The sequence below is a fragment of the Aquarana catesbeiana genome, linkage group LG08 (assembly GCF_042186555.1).
Source record: "Aquarana catesbeiana isolate 2022-GZ linkage group LG08, ASM4218655v1, whole genome shotgun sequence".
Taxonomy (NCBI): Eukaryota; Metazoa; Chordata; class Amphibia; order Anura; family Ranidae; genus Aquarana; species Aquarana catesbeiana.
In genome coordinates this window covers 229,643,899-229,657,608 of record NC_133331.1, presented here as the reverse complement: position 1 = coordinate 229,657,608, position 13,710 = coordinate 229,643,899, and the positions used below count along the sequence as shown (strand labels likewise).

Below are 13,710 nucleotides of genomic sequence, written 5' to 3'. Positions count from 1 at the left end.
GAAACTTGCCCTAAGAAATAACAAGCAAAAGTGGCTGCTGTACAATTACATAGGAAGTGGTTGTGAAGAGGCTGCAGAGGATTAGCAGTGCTGAGATGCCCTAAAGAAGAGAAAATAGGGGAAACTTATTTTAAACAAAAACATTGGCGAATGTTCATGATACAGACTATGACGTCACCCAGGACGGATTAACAAGTAAATATGTAGCTAACATCGTGTGTCTGCGGGCCGGTGCAAAGCATGCTGGGAATAGGCCGGTTTTCCGGGTTCCTGTAGTCTGTGACAGCACAGCGATCAGATATGGTTGTTCTGAAGGGTATACCGTCCGTGCTGTCCCCGGAGCTGCTGTACACATTGGCCCGCATGGGGCACGGGGATGAGATCGGTGAGACTCCAATGGGGAAGGGAATTGTCGCTTCGTAAATGCTGAACGTGACAGCACAAAGCCGCAGTGCCAGGTGCGGCCAGCAGGGGGAGCTCTAGGCTCGGAGTCTTCATTCAGAGTCCAGCAGAGTCCAGCAGAGCCCAGACAGAGGAGGGGAAGAGATTTCTGAGCAGAAATGTCACCTCTTCCTCATTGATTGTAGGAACCTTCTCGGGTTTTGAATATGTGTCCCTGGAAAATTAGATTTTTAGTTTTCAGGACTGACAGCATATTGCATAAAGGAAATCTTTCTATAATGGGGAATGTATGGGGAATGTAATACACTTCCTATCCTTGGTTGACAACGCTCACTGTACTTTATCTATGGAGGAGCAGTGTTGTCACCCTTGGGGCCGTGTCACACTTGGGGCCTTGTCACCCTTGGAAGATGTGTGAGAAAGACACCTACTTCCATGTTTCTAGCTGGATGAACAAGATTCCTTCCTCATCCAGTTGGAAAGGGAATGTAGGGAGTATTTCACTCCTGTATACTAATGAGTTTGGCAAGCTCTTGCTAGCACCAGAATTGTTAGTATTATGTATAACGTGTGTAGGATAAGACTACAGAACACCTCCCACTCTCCTCATCTCCATAATATAGAGGGAGACCTTTTTGTCCCCGTTCTCCGTTTCAAGTCTGAATTTTTGCCTGAATTCGGACCTGAAACGGAGCCAAAGACGCACAGGACCCTTTTCCAGTGCGTACCGCAGCAGCCCCGGAGCTGTGTGAACCGTCTCCATTGAGAGCCGGGCACACTCTTCTGTTATTTGAATTGGATGTGGTAAAATCCGCATCCAATTCGCATAAGTGTGAACCCGGCCTTGGACCCATTTCACACTGCGGCCGCTTTGGCGCTGTTTAATTGGCGCACTTTGGTGCTGTTTAATTGGGGCACTTTTAACCCCAATGTAGGGGTTAAAAACTCCCGTTTTGCAGCACTTTCAAAGTGCTTTGCATGCTCTTTTTGGAAGCACTGCCTATTCATTCGAATGAGCAGGGCGTTTTGGGTGTGAAAGGGGTCTAAAGAGGCAGTGGTTGGGGGGTTATACTGCCTCCAGCCACTAGTGTGAAGGAGCCCTTCTAGTTCACAGAGAGAACAATGATCACTGATCAGCAGAGGAAAGATCTCAAGCAGGAGCAATGGGTCATTTTGCACTTATAGAACAGGTATAAAAAGCACTTTCAATGGTATATTTAAAGCCAAAAAACACTTTGACCTCCCAGAAGCTTTTGCTGTAATGTATACATATGCACCATGCATTTGCACTTTGTGGCACACTATGGGGTGGATTTACAAAAGGCAAATCCACTGTTGTACTACAAGTGCACTTAGAAGTGCAGTCGATGTAGGTCTGAGGGGGAAGATCTGACATGAGGGGAAGATCTGACATGAGGGGAAGCTCTGCTGATCTCTATCATCCAATCATGTGCAAGCAAATAAGCTGTTTTTTATTTTCCTTGCTTGTCCCCCTCGGATCAACAGCAACTGCACTTCCAAGTGCACTAGAAGTGCACTTGTAGAGCACAGTGGATTTGCCTTTAGTAAATAACCCCCTTTGTCTTTTAAGGTGCACCCCTTCAACACTGCTCCCTCATTGCTCTATTGGTGACTCAGGTGGGTCCAGACACAAATCAAGTCGGAGCAAGTGCCAGAAAAAGCTTCCATGGACATGTATAGACATAAACTGTGTCCAGCTAATCAAGAAGGCTAAAGACTTCTGAACCCACAAGAGGCCAGGGAGAAGATGGAAACGTCACCAATGGGGATGAGCTCAAGCATGTTCAGACAGGAGTCCAAACCCATCTGAGCTATACCCCCAGGAAGCTGACAAACCAGACAGCCAATCATAGGCGGTGGAGGCATCTACCCACCTCCCCTCCACCCATCCTTGCAGCCACACGGATACACTTCCCTTGTATATCTGCGGCAGCATTGCAGAGCATGCCTCCTCTGCCTGTGATTGGCTGTCAGCTTTGACAGCTCCTTGGGTGTATAGCTCAGACGTTGTTGGACTTGTGTCTGAACGTGCCTGAGCTCATCCCTATTAGTGACACTTCCATCTTCTCCTTGGCCTCTTGTGGGTTCATGAGTCTTTGGCCTTCTTGATTAGCTGGGCACTGTTTATGTCTATACATGTCCATGGAGTTTTCCTGGCACTTCCTCTGGACTGCACACAGCGATATAGCTCCTATAAGAAAAAATTGAATGACTCGCGCTATATAAATTAATGAATGTGTGGCCAAAATGCCACACCAAAAGCATTAAATACAACCAGTATTAGTGAATGCATAAACCATCTGTGCACTAATATATCACAATCAGTGCAAACAAGTGTCAAAAATAAATGTCAAAAATAAAGTCCAAACAAAATAAATGTATTAGAAAATCATTGTGAATGGTTAAAAAATAGTCCATAAAAAGAACCCAAAAAAAGGTGAAATAGCAATCACGGGTCTTTCAACCGCATGGAGCCTTAGATGTGTAGGACCACCACCAACAGTGAGAGCCTGGCCGCTTACCAGAACCCCATGACCCCCCGTTATAGAGGGTCTAAGAGGGCTTTTGAGATCCTAATGGTCCGGACTTTCCAGGAGCAGAGATGGAAATGGAAACTGGAAAGGGCGTCAGGTGCTGGGATGGAGATGGATGGGTCCACAGGAAGGGGGCTCAGCCCTCAGCATAGTATTGTTATCATAGGAGATTGTCATCATTTCTCATCATTTCAAATGGCGTGCATTTGTATTCAGCCCCCCTGAGTCAATACTTTGTATAACCACCTTTCGCTGCAATTACAGCTGCAAGTCTTTTTGGACATCTAGAGAGTGCCCATTCTTCTTTGAAAAATTCTGTAGGTCAAGCTCTGTCAGATTAGATGGAGAGCGTCTGTGAACAACAACTTTCAAGTCTTGCCACAGATTCTCAATTGGATTTAGGCCTTCACTTTGACTGGGCCACTCTAACTCATGAATATGCTTTGATCTAAACCATTCCATTATAGCTCTGGCTGTATGTTTAGGGTCGTTATCCTGCTGGAAGGTGAACCTCTGTCCCAGTCTCAAGTCTTTTGCAGGTTTTCTTCTAAGAATGCCCAGAATTTGGCTCCATGCATCTTCCCATCAACTGTGACCAGCTTCCCTGTCCCTGCTGAAGAAAAGCATCCACACAACATGATGCTGCCACCACCATGTTTCACGGTCAGGATGGTGTGTTCGTTTTCCGCCACACATAGCGTTTTGCTTTTAGGCCAAAAAGTTAAATTTTGGTCTCATCTGACCAGAGTGCCTTCTTCCACTTTTGCTGTGTCCCACACATGGCTTTTCGCAAACTGCAAATGGGACTTCTTATGGCTTTCTTTCAACAATGGCTTTCTTCTTGCCACTTTTCCATAAAGGTCAGATTTGTGGAGTGCATGACTAATAGTTGTCCTGTGGACAGGTTCTCCCACCTGAGCTGTGGATCTCTGCAGCTCCTCCAGAGTTACCATGGGCCTCTTGGCTGCTTCTCTGATTAATGTTCTCCTTGCCCGGCCTGTCAGTTTAGATGGACAGCCATGTCTTTGTAGGTTTGCACTTGTGCTATACTCTTTCCAATTTCGGATGATGGATTGAACAGTGCTCTCTGAGATGTTCAAAGCTTGGGATTTTTTTTTATACCCTAACACGACTTGCTTTAACTTTAAACTCCACAACTTTATCCCTGGCCTGTTTGGTGTGTTCCTTGGCCTTCGTGATGCTGTTTGTTCACTTAGGTTATCTAACAAACCTCTGAGGGCTTCACAGAACAGCTGTATTTATACTGAAATTAAATTACTCACAGGTGAACTCTATTTACTAATTAGGTGACTTCTGAAGGTAATTGGTTCCACTAGATTTTAGTTAGGGGTATCAGAGTAAAAGGGGCTGAATACAAATGCATGCCACACTTTTCACATATTTAATTGTAAAAAAAATTGAAAACCATTTATCATTTTCCTTCCACTTTACGATTATGTGCCACTTTGTGTTGGTCTATCACATCTAATCCCAATACATTTACGTTTTTTGGTTGTGACATGACAAAATGTGGAAAATTTCAAGGGGTATGAATGCTTTTTCAAGGCACTGCAGGTGGGTGCATCAGCTGAGGAGTTTTGTTGTGGGGTGGGAGGATACTGATGGGGAATTCTGAAAGACTAGTTCCCCATCAGTTCAGCCTCTTCTGTGATTGGCAGTGAAGAGCAGTGGGTGGGTTCCACAGTCCAACAGCGGATATGGAATTTGCACACTGTCAATCACAAGGCTGATGGGGAACTTGTGACATACTGAAGCAGAGCATGATCCTCTCCCTTCGGAGACTGGGCCGCAGGGCAGTATTCCAACATGATAACAACCCCAAACACGGCTCCAAGACGACCACTGCCTTGCTAAAGAAGCTGAGGGTAAAGGTGATGGACTGGCCAAGCATGTCTCCAGACCTAAAACCTATTGAGCATCTGGGGGGCATCCTCAAACGAAAAATGGAGGAGCGCAAGGTCTCTAACATCCACCAGTTCGGTGATGTCGTCATGGAGGAGTGGAAGAGGACTCCAGTGGCAACCTGTGAAGCTCTGTTGAACTCCATGATGAAGAGGGTTAAGGCAGTGCTGGAAAATAATGGTGGCCACGCAAAATATTGACACTTTAGGCCCAATTTGGACATTTTCACTTAGGGGCGTACTCACTTTTGTTGCCAGCGGTTTAGACATTAATGGCTGTGTGTTGAGTTATTTTGAGGGGACATCAGATTTACACTGTTATATAAGCTGTATACTCACTACTTTACATTGTAGCAAAGTGTCATTTCTTCAGTGTTGTCACATGAAAAGATATGATAAAATATTTACAAAAAATTGAGGGGTGTACTCACTTTTGTGAGATACTGTATATGTATGTATATATTATATATATATATATATATATATATATATATATATATATATATATATATATATATATATATATATATATATATATATATACAGGCCATCTTTATGTATAGCAACAATTCTTTTTTTCAGATCCTCAGAGAGTTCTTTGCCATCAGGTGCCATGTTGAACTTCCAGCGACCAGTATGAGAGAGTGAGAGCGATAACACCGAGTTTAACACACCTGCTCCCCATTAAAACCTGAGACCTTGTAACACTAACGAGTCACATGACACCAGGGAGGGAAAATGGCTAATTGGGCCTAATTTGGACATTTTCACTTAGGGGTATACTCGGTGGTGTATTTAGGTTTTGTGCTGCCCTAAGCCTGACTAAACTCACACACCCCCTAATTTAAATATGACCCACCCCTTCCTGTCAAGGCCACACCCCTTCCATTTTAAGACCCGCCCTGTCATCTTCATGGGAGGAGGACAGAGAGGGACGCCGCAGGAGGAGGACAGAGAGGGACGCCGCGAGAGGAGGACAGAGAGGGACGCCGCGGGAGGAGGACAGAGGGACACCCCAGGAAGAGGACAGAGAGGGACGCTGTAGCGGTCAATAAGGCCTAGAGAATAGCAGGTTAGGCACGGCTCAGTCTGTAGGAACAGTAATGGATAATGGCCAACAGGCCCTCTTACCAGACACAGCGAAACCACAGCAGTAATCCCTCTAGCTGGATGTTCGCTCACTTTGGGTTGCCCAGGCTGACTCTAGTCAGTAATGTAGCATGTCTGTGCCCTGGCAGTGGCCCTGTCTTTCTCCCCCTTTGGAGGTGCGGGTACAGCATGGCTCCCTCTCTGGTGGTGCGGGTACAGCCTGGCTCCCTCTCTGGTGGTGCGGGTACAGCGTGGCTCCCTCTCTGGTGGTGCGTGTACAGCGTGGCTCCTTCTCTGGTGGTGCAGTTACAGCGTGGCTCTCTCTCTGGTGGTGCGGTTACAGCCTGGCTCTGTCTCTGGTGGTTCGGTTACAGCGTGGCTCTCTCTCTGGTGGTACAGTTACAGCGTGGCTCTCTGGTGGTGCGGTTACAGCCTGGCTCTGTCTCTGGTGGTGCGGTTACAGCGTGGCTCTCTCTTTAGTGGTGTGGTTACAGCGTAGCTCTCTCTTTGGTGGTGCAGGTACAGCGTGGCTGCCTCTCTGGTGGTGCGGGTACAGCGTGACTCTATCTGCCCTCCCCCAGCACAGTCCTCTCTTTTTCTCTTCTCCTGTAGCACTCTGCTGTTTGCTGTGTTCCAGGTTCCCCCCCCCCCCCAGAGTGCATGCATGCTGGGGGACTGTAGCCTGCTGTCTGTGGACACACTGGGGCCGCCAATCTTCCGGGACTATGTTTCCCATGATGCCCACCCCCCCAGAATGTTCTGATTGGCCCTCTGCCGTGGCCAATGGGGAAATGGGGAGGGAATCAGAGCAGGCAAGAAGCCGGGCAGTGCTTAGGGGAACCCGATTAGAGCCGCTCTCTTCTGTTCAACTTCAGCTGACAGGAGAAATGAGGGGGGTGAGCGGGGAGATACACAGACACTGTGTACACAGCTCTCCTCTCCCTGTCACAGCACCGCTACCTAAGGGATCACTGCTTTGCCAATTGGGGGGGGGGGGGTTGCGACTGCACCCACTACATCTGCTTCCTTTTGTCACCCGGGCTTACAAAAATGTGAGGGGTGTACTAACTTTTGTGAAATACTGTGTATGTATGTGTATGTGGTGTATGTGTATATGTGTGTATTGTGTGTGTGTATTGTGTGTGTGTGTGTGTGTGTGTGTGTGTGTGTGTGTGTGTATATATATATATATATATATATATATATATATATATATATATATATATATATATATATATATAAAATATAGACACCAATTAGTTTCAATGCTTTTGTGATCCTTACATTTCTTTCTCAGTTCTTGCAGATGCCAATTTCCCAGTGTCCTCAATAAGCCGTTCTGGACCAGAACTTATTCGAGCAGATGGTAAATTTTAAGTTTACCCATTTCTTGGTGATTTATATTTACTTAACTTGCACATCTGTTTGGTGTTGACCTATTATGTAAAGAGATAAGTGATTTTTTTAAAATGTAAGCTTTAGCTTCCTTATCCTCCTCATTAAACTTTTCCACCATTCTTAAGGTGAATGCAGCCATATTAAAGCACTTGAAACAACATAGATGTGTACAGTCCATAAAACGTATTTTTTTTTGGACAAGCATTTAGAGTGTATCCAGTTCTTCTAAGGTCCAAGCAGTACTGCTACACAAAGCTTCAGCAGAATCTTAAAAAAAGCAATCTCTGGAAAAAAAACATACTAGGGAATTCATAAAGAGGTTATCACTCTTTAGAATGTTCTTGTGCCTCCACATGACAAACATTGGAAACAGGTACATTAATTTGGGACAAGAAAAGGTATTTGTCATGCAGAGGTGCATGGAGGCTGGAGTATCCATATGGACACTGAGGAGTCAGATCACCTTCTATTGAAATCTCATCCAAGCTTAAAGTGGATGTGAACCCTCACATATACCCAGTGAAGTGAACAGCCTCAGATGATACACAGAGATGAAACAAATCTCCCTACATGAGTTTTACATGTATATCTGCTGTCTTCAGCTTTCTATATTCTTTAGAAAGTGCACATGTTAGAAATGTTTCTTTCTGTTTCAGCAGTGATAGGGCAGTCTGGACATACACTGTGTGTGAGCTGATTGGAGGAAAGGCACACACCCCCCTCCACATTGGCAGAAGAACAAAGAAACCTGCAGAGCTGTGCTGTGAATAGACAAGCTCTCTGCTAAACTATTTATAGCACCCTCCCTGACACAAAATTTCAGTTGCTTTTATCTCCTGTGTTGGAGAACTTGTCAGAAGTCATCATGCTGATAACAGAGGACACGGGACTTAGGGCTTTGCAGAGAGATAAGTAAACACTACAGATATATGTGCCCGGGTTAGATTTCATGAATGGGGTTTATATCCACTTTAAGGATACCATTGCTACTCTTTTTGATGCTGTACGCTCTTCTTTAGCATTACAGCAGCCTTAATCTGCTCACCCCATGGTGTCCTGCATGGGGTCCCTACAATTACTCAAGCCTGCTAATACCCTCCAAGTCAAGTTGTTTTAGAGCCCATCCTATATGATGACTGGCATCACCTTGTAAAGCTGTTTGCTACTCCAAAATTTTTTGCTTCATGCATAAATAAACAGTCTCTGTCGTGGACCCTGCAATCTCTCGTATTACCCACATGCTAATGATTCCTGTGGAGTATAATCCTGTGTTCGAGGACCCAGTAAACAAAAGGTCCTCTTTAACACCTCTTTAAAGGCTAAGTTCACCTTTGTTTACCATCTTTTTTCTTATAAATTCCAGCCCCCCCCCTATGAAATATAGCATTAGTATACTTCTTTTGCAAAAATAAAACAGCTTTCCATTTTTTATGCACATCTCTTTATAGCTGTTTAAAAACACTGCTCGATTACTTACTTCCTGGACAGACTTCAGGTTATGACACAGGAAGGAGTTGACCAGCTGATCTTATTAGCACATCCCCCTGCATTTTACCCTCAGCTGGTCAACCCCTTCTTGTGTCATGACCTAAAGTCTGTCCAGGAAGTAAAGCAGAAATAATCGAGCAGTGTTTTTAAACAGCTGTGAAGAGAGTGAGGTAAGCGTTTGTAAAATAAATGGAAAGCTGTTTTCTTTTTGCAAAATAAGTACATTAATGCTATATTGGTACATAGGGGGCTGGAATTCAGAAAAAAAAGTGAACAAAGGTGAACTTAGCCTTTAAGGAATTTCTTCCTCTGCAGTCCTGCCACTTTGCCAGGTCTTGTGTGCATGGCAAGAGACATTACCACCATTTTAATAGATCCCTCTGGTCACCACCAACTTTTACCTGTGGTCATATGCTGTTGTATGGGACGTTTGGTGGGTACACTTTGCCATGTCTCCAGGACAAGCCTCTTCTACGTCCATATGCAGAGGCTTCTTTGGCCCCTATTTCCAACAATATCCTGGAACTCAGAGTCATACAGTTTTCATTTTAACAGTAGACCCCTCATTTGTGAGTTCACCTGACATGAATCTGGTCGGACAATGCCAAGGCTACTCAAATGACTTGATCCTCTCTTGGGCAAAACTACATGTTCTGGCTCCATCTGTCTTTCCCATCACAGGTGTAAAAAATTGTCAGGTGGACTTTCTCAGTTTGGATCCAGAGGGGAGCGTTCTCTATATAGAGGTGTTCCAAACCCTTTACGCATTTGAGGGACACCAGACATGGATCTTTGGGCCTTTGCAGTTGATGCTCTGGTGAGCATCGCTTTTTGTGCTTCTCCTTTATGTGCTCTGCAGGATTGAGATGCAGGGCATTCCAGTGATTCTCGTTGCACTGAACTGGTCCAGGGGGATGTAGTACTCAGACTTCCTGGCAGACACTCTGGGGGTCCTTCTGCATCATCCATACCATCTGTTTCAAGGGCAAGTCCTCCATCCTGCTTCATGGTCTCTAGCTTTTAACAACATTGTTATTGAAGCCCGGGTCCTAAGAAGGCCTAATGGATGCTGTTATCTCTACCCTCTTGAGGGCTAGGACGTTGACTTTACACTAAGTCTACTATCGGAACTGAAAACCGTATTTTGCCTGGTGCAAGACCAGGAAATTTAATCTAAGAAAGTACTCCATAGGACACATCTTGTCAATTCTCTTCAGTCTTATTTAAATTAGCATTTGCTATTCAGTGTCATCAAAGGGAAAATCTCAGCCTTGGCCATTCTGTTTTAATAGACCGTAGGCTTCTTATTGCACACATCTCTCCCCCTGTACATTCTCCTGTGATGCTGTAGGAGCTTAACCTGCTTCTTTGGGATCTCTTCCAACCTTTTAGGGATATTCTTTTATTTGACTAATTTGCAGGGTGGCCTCTCTCATTGCTGTCACTTCTATGCAGACGGTCTCTGAGTTAGCTGCCTTATCCTGTAAAGAGCCTTTCTTAGTGTTACACAAGGACAAGGTTGTTTTGAGAGCTCCCCTCCCTATGTATTGCTCTGAAACATCCCAAGGAATTTTTCTCTCCACTGTCTGGACATGGTACACACCTAGCTCTCAGCTACAGCCTCCTTTTAGGCAGTTCCTTTTTTATACTTCTTGAAGTTACCCGCAGGGGGCTCTCTGCTTCTTGCTCTGCCTTTGCTAGGTGGATTAGACAGCCCATCATTTAAGCCTATGGCCTAAAGAAGGGACATTGAATTAAAATTCACAGTGGGTCCAGTAAATAACATTTTCTTCTAGCAGTGGCCTGCATCGCATGTTTGTGTGATGACTCGGATACTTCACATCACAGTCCCCCTCTCCTCTTAGGCTAGGTTCCCATCTCTGCAGCTGGGAAAACCACTCAAAATCCCACATATTTCCACCCACAGGGGAGCGTGCTGCACTTTAACAGACATGCAGTGGAGTAATTTATTCTTAATGACATCGGCACCTGTGGCTAATGATTTTCGTGAGCGCCAAATTGTATGCTGCCGCAGCATGTGGTGGTGATGGTGGAGAGAGGGGAGCTGATGACCTATTTGCCCACGTTTCTTGTAGGTAGTGCAGCACAATAAAATGAATGGGCTTACCTACTCACAACGTGCAAGCGCAAATGCACATGTACAGATCTGCTATCACAGTCCCATTCTCACATCATGTCCTCAGTCCCGGTCAGTTCAGTTGGTTTACAAACCTAGAGCTACACCTTACTTAAAGAGGGCTTTTGTTAGATCACAGTGGGGTTGATTTACTAAAACTGGAGAGTGCAAAATCTGGTGCAACTGTGTATGGTAGCCAATCAGCTTTTAACTTCAGCTTGTTCAATTAAGCTTTGACAAAAAAAAACTGCTGCACCAGATCTTGCACTCTCCAGTTTTAGTAAATCAACACCTATGAAACTTAGGCATATTATCTGAAGTATGCTGCAGTAAAAGATGCTCAAACGAATGCCATTAAAATAGGGCCCAATGAAATATTTATTGTTGCGTACCCAGGCAATGGTTGGTCATTAAACAACTATAAGTATAACAAACCACATGATCTCTGTGTATTTTCTAGGTTTAGGAATCCCTAGACTTTTGGAGGCCATTTTGCAACTTTTCCCAATGGATACCTATGTCCCTGAACCTGTAAGTGCTAGTCTGCGACCTTTAAACTATTTTGGTAAATTCTTTTTATTAAAGTTTTGCAGATGTATACAAAAACAGCAAAAAAAAAAACATTTACAAAACCCAACTGTCAAAAAAATACTATAATAAAGTAAAACTTTGCATGCCTGTTGCCCAACAAAGCGACATGGGGTATAATTTTTGAAGCAAAGGAAACATATATGTGTAAACAGGACTGTAAGTTTACCACTATATTTAGTGACAAGTGCTTTGATTGGCATTCAGAGCGCTTTAAAAAGTGTGTCCATTGCCACATTAGAAAGCAAGTGTAAATGAGCCTTAAAGGTGTTGTACTGAAGTTTGTATGCCACCTTTGGAATCCAGTATGCCAGCACATACAATTGTAAAGGATCAAATGGCTAACTTTTTAATAAAGAGTGCAGAATTTTTTATAGTATTGAAGAAAAAACACACAAACCTGTGGATAGAGGAAGATATAGAGACTGCACTCTGGTTATATACAGTCATATGAAAAAAATAGGTACAATGGAACCTTGGATTACAAACATAATCCGTTCCAGGAGAATGCTTGTAATCCAAAGCACTCACATATCAAAGCGCGTTTTCCCATAGAAGTCAATGGAAACAAAGATAATTCATTCCGCATTGACTTCTATTACATGCAATACCGCATGTGGCCAGAGGTGGGGGTGGCGCCGGAGAGCCTCGGAAATACTCGGGGACAGCTCGGCTGAACACGGAAAGGCTCGGAAACCATCAGGAACGGAGTATTTCCGAGTATTTCCGAACGGCTCCGAACCGTTCCGAGTGTCCCGCACCTCTGGCCAAATGCGGTACTGCACACCCCATTAGCTTGAATTCTGCTCGTTTTGCAAGACAATACTCGCAAACCGAGTCAGAATTAAAAAAAAAAAGTTGCTCGTCTTTCACAACGCTCGTTAACCGCGTTACTCGTAAACATAAACGTTTTAACATATTGTATCCATTATCATGATCTAAATAGACAAAAATGTATGTATAAATTGATGAAAACAAATTTTGCTTTTGTTTTTTTTGAAGTGTAGCACCTTTTATCACTAAGCACCATTTGAACAAATATAATGTATACCTATTCAAATATGTTGAAAAGGCCAACAATTCTAATTGGATATACTTTGTTTATCACCTTTCTAATGTTTGAAAACATTTCCAAAGTTCTAAATGTGGCTTGTTTTGGTATGGTCAAAATGGAATGGAAAAATGGTTGGTTAAGGTGAAGTTGAAAAAAGACAAACTCTTGTATTCCCTTGGTGAACTTAGCATGGTTTTATAAAAGGGTCAAAACTTTACTGGAGTGTACAAAGCTATTTGACCCATTTCAGATAGTTTTGACCCCTCTCTCTCAATGCATCAGTATGAGTTATACTTCCCATTGCCCAAATCCTAAAATGTTACCTAACTTCTCAAATTAAGTGAAAGTTGTCTGCTTTGAAAAAAATATTTACTCTCTAGGTGCAATATTTAGATTAAAAAATATGTACCATTATGGCACTACAAGACTGTCCTATTTTCTTTGTCAGTTCCTATTCAGCCAACATGCTCTCGTTCTTTGTAGTCCTGCAACAGCAGTGTTTATGTACAGGATACCGGGAGAGTTTTTGGAGGAAAGAACCTCCAAACCCTCATTACAGGGACTCTGGTGGCGAAGGGGTTAAACCACATGCAATAGCAGCCTTGCAAAGCAGCAGGAAGGAAACAGTGGAGTGGTTCACATGCTGTGAACAAGTGTGAACTCTCTGACAACTGAAACGCTTATTGGTGAATCCCTGTGAACTTTGTGGCACCCTAAACCCCAGTGTGGAACCAAGAGTCTGGCAATGAGCCTGTTGTTTGATTTTCCTATACCTTGACTATGGACTGTTTGCTTTACTTTTGCTGAAGAAAGCTATTTGTGTTTGCCTGTTTTGAGAGATCAATAAAGACTATTTACTTTTACAACCTGGTGATCTCATATAACAAATTTTTTCAGTGGTGTTTTACCACTGGACTCCTTGTAGTCACATAAATGTATGGGTTGCAACAGTATAGATTGTTAGGACTTGAGACACTTTATTGAGACATGTATATTTCCCTGTTCTGAAAAAAATAGGACCTGTCTTCATTATTACCTGTGTGCAAATTTCTGGGAAAAAACAATAAGCCAACCACA

General features: G+C 43.7%; 1 protein-coding gene across 2 annotated transcripts in view; it reads left to right on the top strand.

The window, feature by feature from the left end:
- The first annotated feature begins 214 nt into the window (after window positions 1-214).
- The window catches only part of FUOM (fucose mutarotase), a 62,844-nt gene continuing 49,348 nt past the window's right edge, over window positions 215-13,710 (top strand). Inside the window, exons 1-3 of one of the 2 annotated variants that reach the window (XM_073596927.1) lie at window positions 215-385; window positions 7,266-7,334; window positions 11,452-11,522. In XM_073596927.1, coding sequence (XP_073453028.1) covers window positions 301-385; window positions 7,266-7,334; window positions 11,452-11,522 — 225 coding nt within the window. In that variant the 5' untranslated portion in view covers window positions 215-300. The remainder of the gene's footprint in view (window positions 386-7,265; window positions 7,335-11,451; window positions 11,523-13,710) is intronic. The other variant, XM_073596929.1, reaches the window with a different exon arrangement.